A 13,781-nucleotide genomic window follows, 5' to 3' on the forward strand; every position below is an offset into this window, starting at 1 on the left:
TATATACATTTATATAAATGTATAAATATATAAATGTATATATTATATAAATATATAAATGTATATATTTATGTGTATATATATATATATATATATATATATATATATATATATATATATATATATATATATATAAATATATATACATTTATATATATTATATATACATATAGTAGTAGTAGTAGTTGTAGTAGTAGTAGTAGTAGTAGTAGTAGTAGTAGTAGTAGTAGTAATAGTAGTAGTAGTAGTAGTAGTAGTAGTAGTAGCAGTAGTAGTAGTAGTAGTAGTAGTAGTAGCAGTAGTAGTAGTAGTAGTAGTAGTAGTAGTAGTAGTAGTAGTAGTAGTAGTAGTAGTAGTAGTAGTAGTAGTAGTAGTAGTAGTAGTAGTAGTAGTAGTAGAAGTAGTATGAAAATCTGCAGCACATTTGAACAAGGGTTAAATAGTGCAGAGCATGTCAACATAAAATGATGACCTGTTGCAGTTTTGCTGATTAGTTGTCCATATTGTCAAGCAATATCTTGAACAACTTTACATCTTTGGCATTTGCTATCTGCTTGGGGAGGTCATTCCATTTAGAGACAATATGATTAGTAAAAAAGTGATTAGTAAAAAAGGCTGATAATTTTTTATTATTTCCCATCTTACTTGTGTTCAAGTTTGATTAGCACAAGCTGGAATAACTATTTGTGGTTTAATCCATTGTATATTATTGATGTTTTGTAATATTTTATATTGCTAAATCATATTGCCATGCTCACGTCTATGATCTAATAGGGTGATATTAAATTTTTTTGCATCTAAGATTGGATTGTTTTTTTCCAACATGCATAACTTTACATTTATCTATATTAAGACACATTAGCCATGTATTAGTCTAGTTAATAACATTGTCTAGATCAGATATAACATTGTCTAGAACAGTATAAATATACTCCAATATTTATACTGTTCATGATATCTTTTAAACTTATTTTTGCAAGTAATTTAGTGTCATCAGCATACATTTTAGGTAGAACGGAGAGATTGTCAGGAAAGTCATTGATATAAATAACAAATAATACTGGACCAAGAACTGAGCCTTGTGGAACTCCACTTACAACATCAGCCCATTCTGAAATCGATAGAACAAGAACAACACGTTGTATTTGATTAGATAGAAAGAAGTTTAACCATTTGCGAGTTTAGCCTTGAATTCCATTTTTGAATACTTTATCTAAATGTCTTTTGTGAGGGACTTTGTCAAAAGCTTTTTGACTTTTGTCTAAAGCAAGAAAGATTATATCAACAGGATGTTTGTTTGCAACTGATTCAGTTGCAAAATCAAGTGTTTCTAGGAGGTTTATTACACAAGCTTTGTTTTTAACAAAATGTCACTATGTTGACTTACATGTATTAATTTATTGGCATATAGATGATTCATTATAGCACTTTCTATGATGTGTTCCATTTTCTTGCATATCACTGATGTTAGAGAAATCAGTCTGTAATTGGCTGGATCTGTTTTATTTCCTTTTTTAAAAAGTGGTCTAATGTTGGTACAAGACCATTCATTAGGAATAATTACAGAATCAAGTGATAGTTGAAACAGAAGTGCAAGTGGTAAGGACCAAGCCGAAGCACATTCTTTTCATACACGTGGATGAACTCTATCTATCTCAATTGATTTGTTAGTGTTTAAATAACGCAAAATATTTTCAACAGTAGCTGGTGTAATTATAAAATCTGAAACAACAGCATTGATGCAAAAGTTAAAACTTGGAAGTGGATTATTTTGATTTTCTTGTTCAAACACTGAACTAAATTGCTTATTAAGTATGTTTGCAATTTCAGTTTTATTAGTAATACTTCATTTTGTACCATTATCTGAGATGTCATTTTTGACTGTATTTTTCCTGTTGAGGTATGCAAACAGGCATTTTGGATTCTTATTGTTGGTAGCAAGTGAATGTTCAAATGTTCAAATACATATCTTTGTTTGTGTTTTAAGGGCTTTTTTTGTAGTGATATATTCATTGTAAAGCGATTGGCATTTTCTATCTGATGATATATAACAGTGCCAAAGTTTGTTTTTATATTTAATTTGACAGAGAAGACTGTTCTCCATGGGGGTCTTTTTTTATTAATTGGATTGGATTTTTTACTTAAAAAGGAATCACAAAATTTATTATATTGGTCTAAAAATGTTGAGTAGCATTGATTGGTAGACTTATTGGAAAATAAATCTTTTCAATCAACAGCTTTGATGGATTCAGACGTATGGATATATTTACCTTGATCATAGTTATATTTATGACTGGATATATATATATATATATATATATATATATATATATATATATATATATATATATATATACATGAACAATCAGCAGCCATGTTGAATGAGGTGATGAAATTACGAAGAATAAAAAGAAATACTCAAAGAACTTTTGATTATTAAGAATGTTTTAAGTTAATCATTTTGCAAACGTGCCAAAAAAACGAATAATTTTTACATCAGTGAAAAAATATATTTTAATATTTAGGTCATACATTAGTACGGCATAGTTCCCTTTTTTTTTGGAATTTAAAATTGATTTCCAATAAGCTGTTGTTCTATTAGATTATGCTAAAAAGTAGTAAGGCTAGCTGTATGAGTGATAAAAGGATTGTATTGTAGAGTTAAGAAAAATTGTATCACATGAAGAAGTGGTTATAAAAGAGTTGAGAGATCATGCGAAGCAGTGGATATAAAAAAACCAAGAGGTTTTTAAGAATTGATAATAAAAATGCTTAAAACCTGTTTTGTTTTAAATTATTCAAACAATAACATAACGTAAAGTAATGTAAAAGATTTTCCTAACCACTTCTTTACTTTTTTCGACTTTTAAATTTGAATTCTATACAACTTTTTGCGTAAATTACCCGCCAGACTGTTATAATAAAGCCTAGATAACTTTTATATGGAATTTATGTCGTTTATTTATTATTATTGCTAAATTTCGACATGCTCATTAACGTACATATACTATAAACATACAACGATATCACAAATTATCCATTCAACAATGCTTAAAACGTTTTACTAAAAGAGTTATTTACTAATTAACAATAATTTATTATATGCTAAAGCTTAATTAGGTGCTTAGAAATAAAAGGCTGCGTAAAAAATGTTTACATTGATAATTAAACTAGAATAAACAAAAATAATTTGAACATTTTTTTAAAGGTTTTCTTAATGTTTACGTTTACAGAACATTTCACGGATTCTACCATTTCGAATGGAGTGATAACATTACGATCACGTGACGGCCTCAACCTACTCGGTGTAATTAAGACAATTTACGAACTATAAGAATTCTTTTTTAAAGAATTATTTGAAATTGGCATGATTTTATCAGCGTATTAAGTACAAACACGAGCTTTAGGTGTTATAGTTTTTTTTGCTTCAGGTTTTTTTAATATTAAAAGAAACTTTTCTTTCTTTTATAAAATTTTCAAAACCTTTTTACTACGCCTAATAGTGAATCTAAAGAACATCATTTTGGAGTCTTTAGATCAGAGGCTGCCTTTGAACTTTGGAAGCCCTGGGCAAGATCAAAATGTGAGGCCGCCCTGAAATGAAAAAAAAAGTTTTTCTAATTATTTTTATTAAATTATTATTATAGTCATGACTTCATTGAAACTTGACTTTACGAGGTTTAATATTAGCAAATGTTTCAACTAATGCACTAATATCTATGTTCTTTAACTCGTCAATTTCAATTGATATCTCAGCTAAGCCTGTAAGTCTGCACTGTGACATATTTGACCTTAAGTAGGTTTTAATTAATTTAAGATTTGAGAAACCTCTTTCTGCGGAAGCAACAGTGAGTGACAATGTCAATAAAATTCGCAATGCTATAACTAAATTTGGAAAAGATTGTTCGTAGTGATTTTCTAAAATAAACTTGATCAGTGCCTTAGGGAGCAATTTTCCTGGAACCGTACTGGATATTGCTTTGATTTCATCAAATAATTGATTTGAAATCACATCTGAATGTCCATCTTCAGTTTAGGCAACCTCTAAATCCTTGCTATGTTTCTTAAGTGCTTCAGTATTTTGGGTGACTTCTGGAATTTTATATAAGAATCCAAAAAGCTCAGAAAGTTCTTTCAGTTAATTAAATCGACTTGTTAAAGATGATAGCACTTAATCTACCAGTATATTGAAAACTTCCACCACATACTGTGTTTCTGGATTTAAAATTGGTTCGTCTGCAGATTCATAGGAAAAAAGAGTTTTTTTTTTTCGGGGACGAACTGTGTTTTCAGCTTCAAACTGAGGACTTACTTCTAATTCTTCTGCAATTTCCATAGCAAAAAGTTTGGCATCCTTAATTCCTTTATCACGAAAGTCATTAAAATTCTTAAGTAGTTGGTCAATTTCGGTTTGTGCTGTTGATAGATCATAGTCTGGAGACTGCATTTTTTTGCAGACCAAATTTACTTGAAATCAGCAGCGGTTTTAAGCACAGGCAAAGCAGGCATTTGCCGGTGGCCTCGCGCTCAGGTGGCCTCGCATTTTTTTTTCTTAGTACAAGCAATATAAAAAAATTTTCTTAGTACAATAAATATAAACAACGAAACTCATTTATTAAAATTCAATATAATGTATGCGTACAGTATTTTTATAAAATATTCAACTTTACATATACATCTATTATTATGCATGTAGCAATTTTTTTTTGCGTTATACATAATGCCTGGCAACCATATGAAAGAGTATGCGGTTTCTAGTCTCATATACATTGACAATGACTGTGACAAATATATCTTTGCCCATATACACCTACACGTCTCAAAGGCTTTTTCTGTTTTTCCATCCTCCTAACTGAATGACTTTTTGTTTGTTTTTTGATTTATTTTATATAATATTGTCTTTACATTTTTACTGTTGCACAAGACATATGAAGAATATACAACAAGACATATGAAAATTACACAAGACACTTGAATATGAAGGAACTGATACACCTCTAAATGGAAAGTCTAAATATAAAGTAGATTTTTTTAATGCAATAATTGATGTTGCATTAGTAAGCTTAAATGAAAGATTCAAAATGCTTGATTCATACAACAAAATATTAGGTTTTTTAACCCGTACCGAAAAAATGCGAAGTTTAGATGCAAATGAATTGTTGAATGGTTGTAAAAATTTAGAAATATCACTGAGAAATCCTAGTACAGAAGAATCGGACGTGAACCATGAAAAGTTATACTCGGAAATAAATACATTTTTAAGAATGGAAGCTTCGGCGGAATCGAAAGATGCACTGGAAATTTTGAAGTATATTACGGCAAATTCTTTAATCGAAATTTTTCCAAATTTATTTATTGCCCTACGAATTTTACTAACTTCCCCTATTTCAGTGGCAAGCGCAGAGAGGTCATTTTCCAAATTAAAACTCATAAAAAACTATTTACGTTCCACTATGGGTCAAGACCGCTTATCTGCATTAGCTTTAATTTCCATTGAAAATAAAATAAGTCGGTCCTTGGACTGTTCTGATTTAATTGATGAGTTTGCGTCTTTAAAAGTCAGAAAGGTTAAGTTTTAAGTCAATGAAAAATCCAAAATAAAAAAAATACTTAATGTACATTTAAAACCTATGTGTAAATCCGCCACTGCTTGAAATAATGTCATACCATACACTCAAGCTTACCATAAATGTAAATTTAGACATTTGCTTGGCAAGATTATTTGCCTGAAATTTGGTAGATGTGTCATACTCTGAAGTGTTAGCAATATCAGCTAGAGCATCATAAACTTTGGTATTATATATATTTTAATGTCTTTAAGCTTTCCACTCGAGACTCTCATCGAGTATCAGACAGTGGCTTCAAAGTCAAAGTTTGCACTAATTTCATTAAAATGGCCCATCTGGTATTAGAACCTGAGAAAAAGTTATAAACTTCTTATACCAAACCAAAAAATGACACTGCTTTTGAAGAAGATTTTGCAGCATCACATACCATCAAGTTCAAACTGTGGACACTACATGGCACAAAAAACGCTCTAGGGTTAATGTCTCTTATTCTTTTTTGCACTCCAGAATGAATCCCTTTCATGTTTGCTTCATTATCATATGATTGATCTTGCAGTTGAATAACTTGCAGTTGTAAAATATAAGAACTAGGGTTAATTGTACTTTGGAAATAAAAAAGATTGGAGTCATCTGCAAAAAGAATACAATTTAATAGGTCTGTTGCTAAATTTAAATCATTAATATACACTAGGAACAACAGTGGTCCTAAAATAGAGCCCTAATTAACCCCACAAGTTACGGCAGTTGGAAATGTTTGTTTTTATTCATAAACTGTAAAATTGTTTTCTATCGGTCAAATAACTTTTGAACCAAAGTAAATTGTTATTTTTTACACCATAGTGTTCAAGTTTTTTTATTAGTATATTATGATTAACGGTATCGAAAGTTTTTGACAGATCAATGAAAACTCCTAAGGTAAAGCTGTTACTACTGAATGCTCTTGATATTTGATTTACTAGTTCAATCACTGCATGCTCCGTTGAATTTTTTTTTGAAACCAAATTGTTTTGAATACAGCATGTCGTTTTCTGATAAGTGATTAGCCTATTGTACATTATCCTCTCAAGTAATTTTGAAAAACAAGGTAAAATAGATATTGGCCTATAATCTAAATAAGAGATATTTGAGTCATCTCCGGACTTAAATATCGGCGTTATTTGTGCAATTTTTAGCTTTTCAGGGACGATACCTGTTTTAAGTGAAAGATTAAATATATGAAATAACGAGGGTTCTGTTATATTATATTCTGATTTTACAACATTAACGTTAATTTTATCAAATCCAGCACTTTTGTTAGCTTTAAGGTAAAAAAAGGCGGTTTGCAATTCAATTAGTTTTAAATTAGGTTCATCCATAACTTAATCGTAATTTTTTAAATAAGATTTAAATGGTGTTGAATTCATATGAATTTTTAATGCCAAATTCGGACCAGTATTAGTAAAGAAACTGTTTAGTTTTTCAGCAATAATTGATTTACCATAAATTGTGTTCTATCAATTGTTATTTTTTTTGGCAGAATGTTTCTCGCATAATTGCTTTTTCCTATTATTTCTTTAATTACACTCAATGTTTTTTTAGTGTTTCCGGTGGCTTTACTTAATAGCTTTGCATAATAAAGCTTTTTTGAGTTCCTTTTTGTTTTTTCAAATATATTTTTATATGTCATTTCGTTTTTATAAGTTTTTTTTTTCAAGTACTTATCGTATAACTTTTGTTTTTTTGAAGATTTTAGTAACCCGTTAGACATCCATGGAGTTAAAACAGTTTTGGTTTTTACAATGATTTTTTTTTCAGGAAATGCTTGATCATATTGCTTGCAGAATTGATTTAAAAATAGATCATATGCGTTGTTAACGTCATGTGACTGCAACACCAAATTCCAATCAACGTTGTCTTATAAAAGATTTTGAAATTTTTTTACCAAGTTTTCATTGATCTGTCGCCTAAATATAACGGATTGAGAAGGAATACTGTTAAATAATATATTGTTAGTAACTAGAAATGTTGGGAAATGATCCGATAAGTCAGTTTTGATTATGCCTGTGTAAAGACGGTTATTAAGATTGTTAATAGTTGTTATATTATCAAGAAGTGTAGAAGATTTGTTAGTCACTATCTTTGGCTTGTTTATTGACGGAATTAAATTATTTTGTAGAAGAGTATTTATAACATTGTTAACATTATCATTGGAAGCATGGTTTATAAGGTCTATGTTAAAATCCCCAACTAAGTAGGCATGACTTCGGGTTTTATTTATATTTGTTAAGAATGGTTTAAAATGGTTTTTAAATTTTTTTAAGCTAGTTGATGGAGGTCTATATGTGGCATTTATAAAAAATATTTTATGGTTTTATTTATTAATTCAATGCATAATGTCAGAGATCGTAACGTAAATTATAACTAATTAAGTTGTGAACAAAAATACATACACCCCCACCAACACCAAAACCACGTGGTTGATGAACTGATGAGTAATTAATTAGTTCAAATTGGGCATTTGTTTTACCACGCTTACACCAAGTTTTCGTTAGACAAATAATTTTAAAATCGTGTTTAAATTCATCCAACAAAAACCTTAGATTTTCAAAATTTTTATTTAAACTTCGAATATTAATGTTTAAAATTGAAAAACTATTTTTATTTTTTTGAAGATATTGAGAAGATTCAATAACTGTATAGTATTGGCTTTCAAATATTTTTTGATTAAAGTTATTAGAGTCATCGACGTCACTGAGTGCCACATTTTCATCTAGAAATTTAATTATAAAGTGTTCCTCCATTTTAAAGTAAAGCATATATAAATAAACGCAAAATAGTTAATAAAATAGTTAGCAACAGTTAAAAGAAAAGTAAAAATCCCTAACTCTTACTGACACGGATTCGGGATTTCCTTCGTTTTCTTAGACACCCACTCCCGTACAATCAGCTTATCATATGATATGTACGCAAATTTTCCAAGCTGCCGCTCAATTTTCATTTTTTCTCTAAGATCTTTTCTTATTAAGTTTGTTTCGAAGCAAAAATCTTTGTTTATGTAGATATTTTCACCCTTTAATTAAGAAGAATTTTTTAAAATTTCTACTTTATCTTTGTAGTGTAACAGCTTAATAATAATTGTGCGTGGTGTTTTTGCATCTCGGCGTCCACTACGATGCGCTCGTTCAATTCTCACATTTTCCACCCCTAAAGTCTCCTCAAAAAGTTTAATAAATTCTAATTCACTTTCAGACCATGTTTCATTTTCATTTTCTTTAATGCCATCAATTCTAAGGTTATTTCTTCGTGACCAATCCTTAATTTCCCTAAGTTTTTTTTTCAAGTCAATAAACTCATCGTTTTTATGATCATAAAAACGATGAGTTTACTGACTTCAAAACCGAAGCTCATATGAGCTTCGGTTTTACAAAATCTTTTTTTTTCAATAGACTCAATATTATTTTTGACCTTTGTTTCGATGAGTTCCTCGTAAAAATTTAAACTTTTCTTTATACTAAATACATCCTTTTCCAATCGTTTAATTTTTTCCATGCTGTCATAAATGTTTGTTTCAGCTTTTTGTTGTCGGTCGCTCGTTATTTCTGCGTTCGCACTGATAAGTTTAAGAATATTTTCTTCTTGTTGTTTTATTAGTAAAACTATATCTTTTTTGTACTCCGCAAACATTTCCTTGAACATTGTTCGAATTTCACTAATAGTTACAGCCATATTTAATAATTAATAGCAACTTGTATTTTTACTTTTAAATTTGTATTATAAAAAAAAAAAATTTCCTCGATCAATAAAAACATGTCTGTTCACCGTAAGAGTAAATGCGGAAGTTTAAGTATCATCAGGATGAGGACGATGTGCAACTTTAGAAGTAGCGATCTTTTGAGTATTTGCATCATTCAGTGGCTTAAGGTGACGCAAAATTGAATTCTTCTGAGTGGCGAGGTATTTTTCTTCCTCGAGTTTTCTTTTTCTCTTATTATGACCAGACTCAAACTTTCTCCCAGTCATAATTACTGTCTGATGAGTTTTGATGTAGCAAGTAATTTCCTTCTGCGCCAACAAGGATGGAGAAACAAAACAGAACTGACTAAATGAAAGTAAAAAAGCCAAAGTAATATGTAAAAACGAGTATATCCATAGTTATAGTATATTTATTCCGGTTGGTATGCTTTTCTCATTCAAATTGTTCAAATGTTCAAAGTTCGCAAATCCAAAGAAAAAAATTTGACAAACATGTAAAAATATTAATATTTTTATTAAAAAATATATATTTAAATTTTAAAATTATGAGGCCCTAAAAATCCTGAGTCCCCGGCAAAATCCGGAATGGCCTCCCCCAAAGGCAGCCTCTACTTTATATCACTTCGCTCATCGGCGTTAACATTAATTTAGTAAAAATCTTTTGAAAATGTGCCTTAACCCACTATAGATCCTAGTTCTAATTGGTTCTGACGTATATTAACTGTATATAGTTGCCAATATACAATATTTCTATCAATTTTCACAAAAAATGCAAGAAAACCAACCAAGAAAGAGCATATAATTAAGAAAAATTGCCAACAAACAATCAGAACAGATCATATTATTAAACGATGATGTTTATTTCACCTAAAAAGCGTATTTGTTTAAAATCTTGTGCAAATTTGAACGAGCGATCGTGATTTTAAAAAGATTTTTTAAAAAGAAAAGAATCTTCGGTCTGGCTCGTTTCGTTACAAACATATATATTATGATACCGCTAAATTTATCATTTTAACTTTTTTCGTCCTTTCGTAATTCACAGATCTGATCATTTTAACGGAAATATGTCGTAGTCAAAAAAATTTCATAGACGCTATAATGTTTTAAAATTGCCTTAACTCCACTGAGTCATCAATATGTTATGAATAATAGTAACAATCATTTTTAAGTATCAATCATTCTAATAGTAACAATAATTTTGTTTATAAAGTTATAACACATTTTGACAATCAGAATAACTATAAGATCCATAAATTTATATTTTATATAAAATTATGTCAAAAAACATTAGAAAATTAATTTTTTTTATTTTAAAATTTATGAAGTTAATACAATATTTAAAAATATATACTTTAAATGACATATTATTTTTAAATACACTATGGTATTTTAAACTAATGTAACAAATTAAGTTTTTGTTTTCTTTCAATATAAATTTTTCTTATTTTTTAGGCAATACTATATTTGTGATTAACTAACAATAAGGCTTACAGGTAGCTAATTACAAATTAAGTTAAGTTAAGAAAAACTTACAGTAAGGTTTCCTTAACTTGGCCGTACTATTTGGTAAGTTTATGCAGTATAGTCACTACTGTATTTATTTATATTTGTAAACATGGTAACATTTGTCAAAAATGACAGCTAATCGGAAGTTTTAAGAATAAATTTCTTTAAAATTATATTTATATTTTTAGTTTCTGATAGACAATGCCGGGTGAATAAAAATAAGCAATTGCTTTTCCTCAGTAATTGGTCAGTTTTACGCGAATAAAAACTTCAGCAGTTTTGCACAAATTTTTATTCGCGTAAAGATAAGCAAGTTACTCAGCTTTACGTGAATAAAAACTTAGGCAAAATTGCTAAAAAAATTCACGTAAAGCTAACCAATTACTGAGTAAAAGCAATTGCTTTTTTTTATTCGCTCGGCCTAAAGACTTATATGTTACTATTATAATAGTTTTTCTAATCAGTTTTAATATTTGCAAAGTAAGGCCTCTACATTAACATTTGTTTAAGTTGCCTTTTGTTTACAAATTAGATAAATGCATTAAGTCATTACTTCAGGGAAAAAAGAATTGGTATTTTTAATAATATTTTGATTTTTTTTTTTTTTTTGTAGTGACATTTTATAAGTTACTTACCCTGTACTTTTAGAAATGATTTTAATAGTTAAATCTCTGCCAGATGTTTACCTTTTAAATCATAAACTAAGAGCCAAGGTAAACAGTGAACCACATTTAAAATGAACTAAGATTAAAAGATTTAAAGAAGCTAATAAAATAGTTAGAGTTGATAAGGTTATAGATGATAGTCACAAAAAAATCTATAAGTGTTTATATTCTGGATAATTTTACATTATTAATAGTTGTAAGACATTTATTAATAGTTGTAAGACATTTCTTGATACCACAATTAATAATAATTCATCAATATGTTTAGTAAATTTTATTAATTTTTGATTTATTTTTGTTTCTTGAGTATTTAAGTTTGAGATAAATTATTTTTGTGTTTTTTCAGAACTGCTTTTATGCATTACCCAGAACAGCGCCAATTGAGTGAAAAAGTAAAGGATGATTTCAGCACAATGTTCAAATTAAGGGGTGAAAGTCTGTTTTTTAAAAGAATATTTGCAAAATAAAAAAAGCAAAGTTATAACATCGAAAGATTTATTCAACATAAATTAAAAAATTGCACTAGAGCGCAATTTGAAAAACCAAATAAAGCTTATTTGATTGATGAACTTATGTCCTTCTGTAACCCTTTTGTGTCCTTTTGTGAAAACTTTACTTATTTAATTTTGATGTGTTTTGCAGAACTTATGACTTAGAATTGGTTTGTATACAGTGAATTAAGTTTATTTAAAAAAAAAAGTTTTTTTAAAAAATCATAATTCAAGTTTGCTTATGTTTAAAACAATGGAGTTCCCCTGTTTATATAAATTAAAAGTTTAAATCACTGACTTAATCAAATTTTACGTGCTTTATAATCCAAAGAGAAGTGACTTAATTATTAATCAATAAATGCTAAATTAATTATTAGTTAATAAATGCTAAATCACTAATTTATTTTGATCTAAATAACATATTTTAGTAATGTTTAAGTTGGATTTTTAAATTTAGGTGGAAAAGATATTGAAGCTATGTTATCTGTTTAAGTTGATCCAGACAGTGTTCTGCAATTCCCTTTATTTATAAGCGGAGACATGAAACAGTTCTTTGAAATGTTTCCTGAAGTTTCCTTAATTATTGATTGCACATATTGCACAAACAAATTAAGAATGCCTTTAGTTACTTTATTGGTTGAAGACAGAAATGGAACAGGTCAAGCTGTTGGTTATGCTTTCATAGCAGAAGAAACTGAAAGCACCCTGCAGGATGTGTTTGCATAAACTGAGCTCATACTGAGTCTTAACAAAGTAAAAGTTATAGTTCTTGATAAAGACTTAAAAGAAATAGGGCTAGTTTACACGGTTATGTCCTCAGCTGAATTTCAACTTTGTAAATTTCATGTTTTACAAGCATTTAATAGGTTTTGGAATAAGTATGCCTTAAGAAGTATTGAAAAAGATCATCTAAAAAAAATATTTAAATCGGTTCTGTATGCAAAATCAAATAAAATGTTTGATACAACTTTGGGTCAGCTTGCTACAGTAGCACTAGATGTTGTGATGATATATTACAATCAAAATTGGTGCTTACCACACCAGGTAAAGTATAAGGCATACTATAAAACTCTTAAGTAAGTCAATCTTGAATATAACACTAATAATAGGTCTGAGTCTTATAAATAAAAAATTAAAAATGTATTGTCCATAAAAATTACTTTGGCGGAGGCTATAAAATGTATCCTTTTGTTGCATACAAGTTAATTTGAACAAATGACTCATAGAATTTAATCAATTTTTTAAAGAGCCATATAAATGAGAGGCTGAAGAAGATGGAGTTACAGATAAAATTCTTAAAATACTGATTGCCTATGCTGCTTTAATTATTATTGCAGAGTTAAAAAAGTCTCGTGCTGATTTGATAATTTTAAATAATATTTGTTGTTGTTCTTTGAAAGTTACTATAAAAATTTCTTGTAGCCACACAATAGCTATAAAAATGGTGATTTTATTTTTAAAGCCGAAGATGTAAGAGAGCGTTGGCATTCAAGCTATCAAAAAAGGAGTTGGGTTTCTCGAAAGAATAGAAATATTATGCATAATCAGGATTTTAATATTCTCCATTTCTTAACTAAAAAAACTGTGACAAAAACTTTAGACCAAAAATTTAAAACTGTCATGGACCGTTGTAAACTAATTTGTCCCCTCTTTGTAAACCAATTTATTCCCTCTTGTGAAATGAATGAATTTGAAGAAAAGTTTGATTTGTTAGACTAAATTTATTAATTTTGGTTGGCTGGGGGAAAAGTTTTGATTTCAAATGTTGAAGCGCAACCATTGTCAATGCCTGATTTGCCAGACTTTTCTGAATCACTATT

General features: G+C 28.7%; 1 protein-coding gene across 1 annotated transcript; it reads left to right on the forward strand.

Moving 5' to 3' along the window:
• Nucleotides 1-4,720: 4,720 nt before the first annotated feature.
• Nucleotides 4,721-7,421, forward strand: LOC136079182 (uncharacterized). Its single transcript, XM_065794904.1, has 3 exons — nucleotides 4,721-4,750; nucleotides 4,968-5,567; nucleotides 7,362-7,421. Exons 1-3 carry the CDS (start codon nucleotides 4,721-4,723, stop codon nucleotides 7,419-7,421), a joined length of 690 nt encoding a protein of 229 aa, XP_065650976.1.
• The last annotated feature ends 6,360 nt before the right edge of the window (nucleotides 7,422-13,781 follow it).

This window comes from Hydra vulgaris, chromosome 04, assembly GCF_038396675.1.
Source record: "Hydra vulgaris chromosome 04, alternate assembly HydraT2T_AEP".
In the NCBI taxonomy this organism is placed as follows: domain Eukaryota; kingdom Metazoa; phylum Cnidaria; class Hydrozoa; order Anthoathecata; family Hydridae; genus Hydra; species Hydra vulgaris.

Excerpts from the sequence above, each read along its gene's own strand:
- LOC136079182 (XM_065794904.1), top strand. The coding sequence starts at position 4,721 with ATGCCTGGCAACCATATGAAAGAGTATGCG. Across the intron at positions 4,751-4,967 it reads ACCATATGAAAGAGTATGCG|ACACTTGAATATGAAGGAAC; the intron begins GTTTCTAGTCTC and ends AAATTACACAAG. Across the intron at positions 5,568-7,361 it reads CGTCTTTAAAAGTCAGAAAG|GAAATGCTTGATCATATTGC; the intron begins GTTAAGTTTTAA and ends TTTTTTTTTCAG.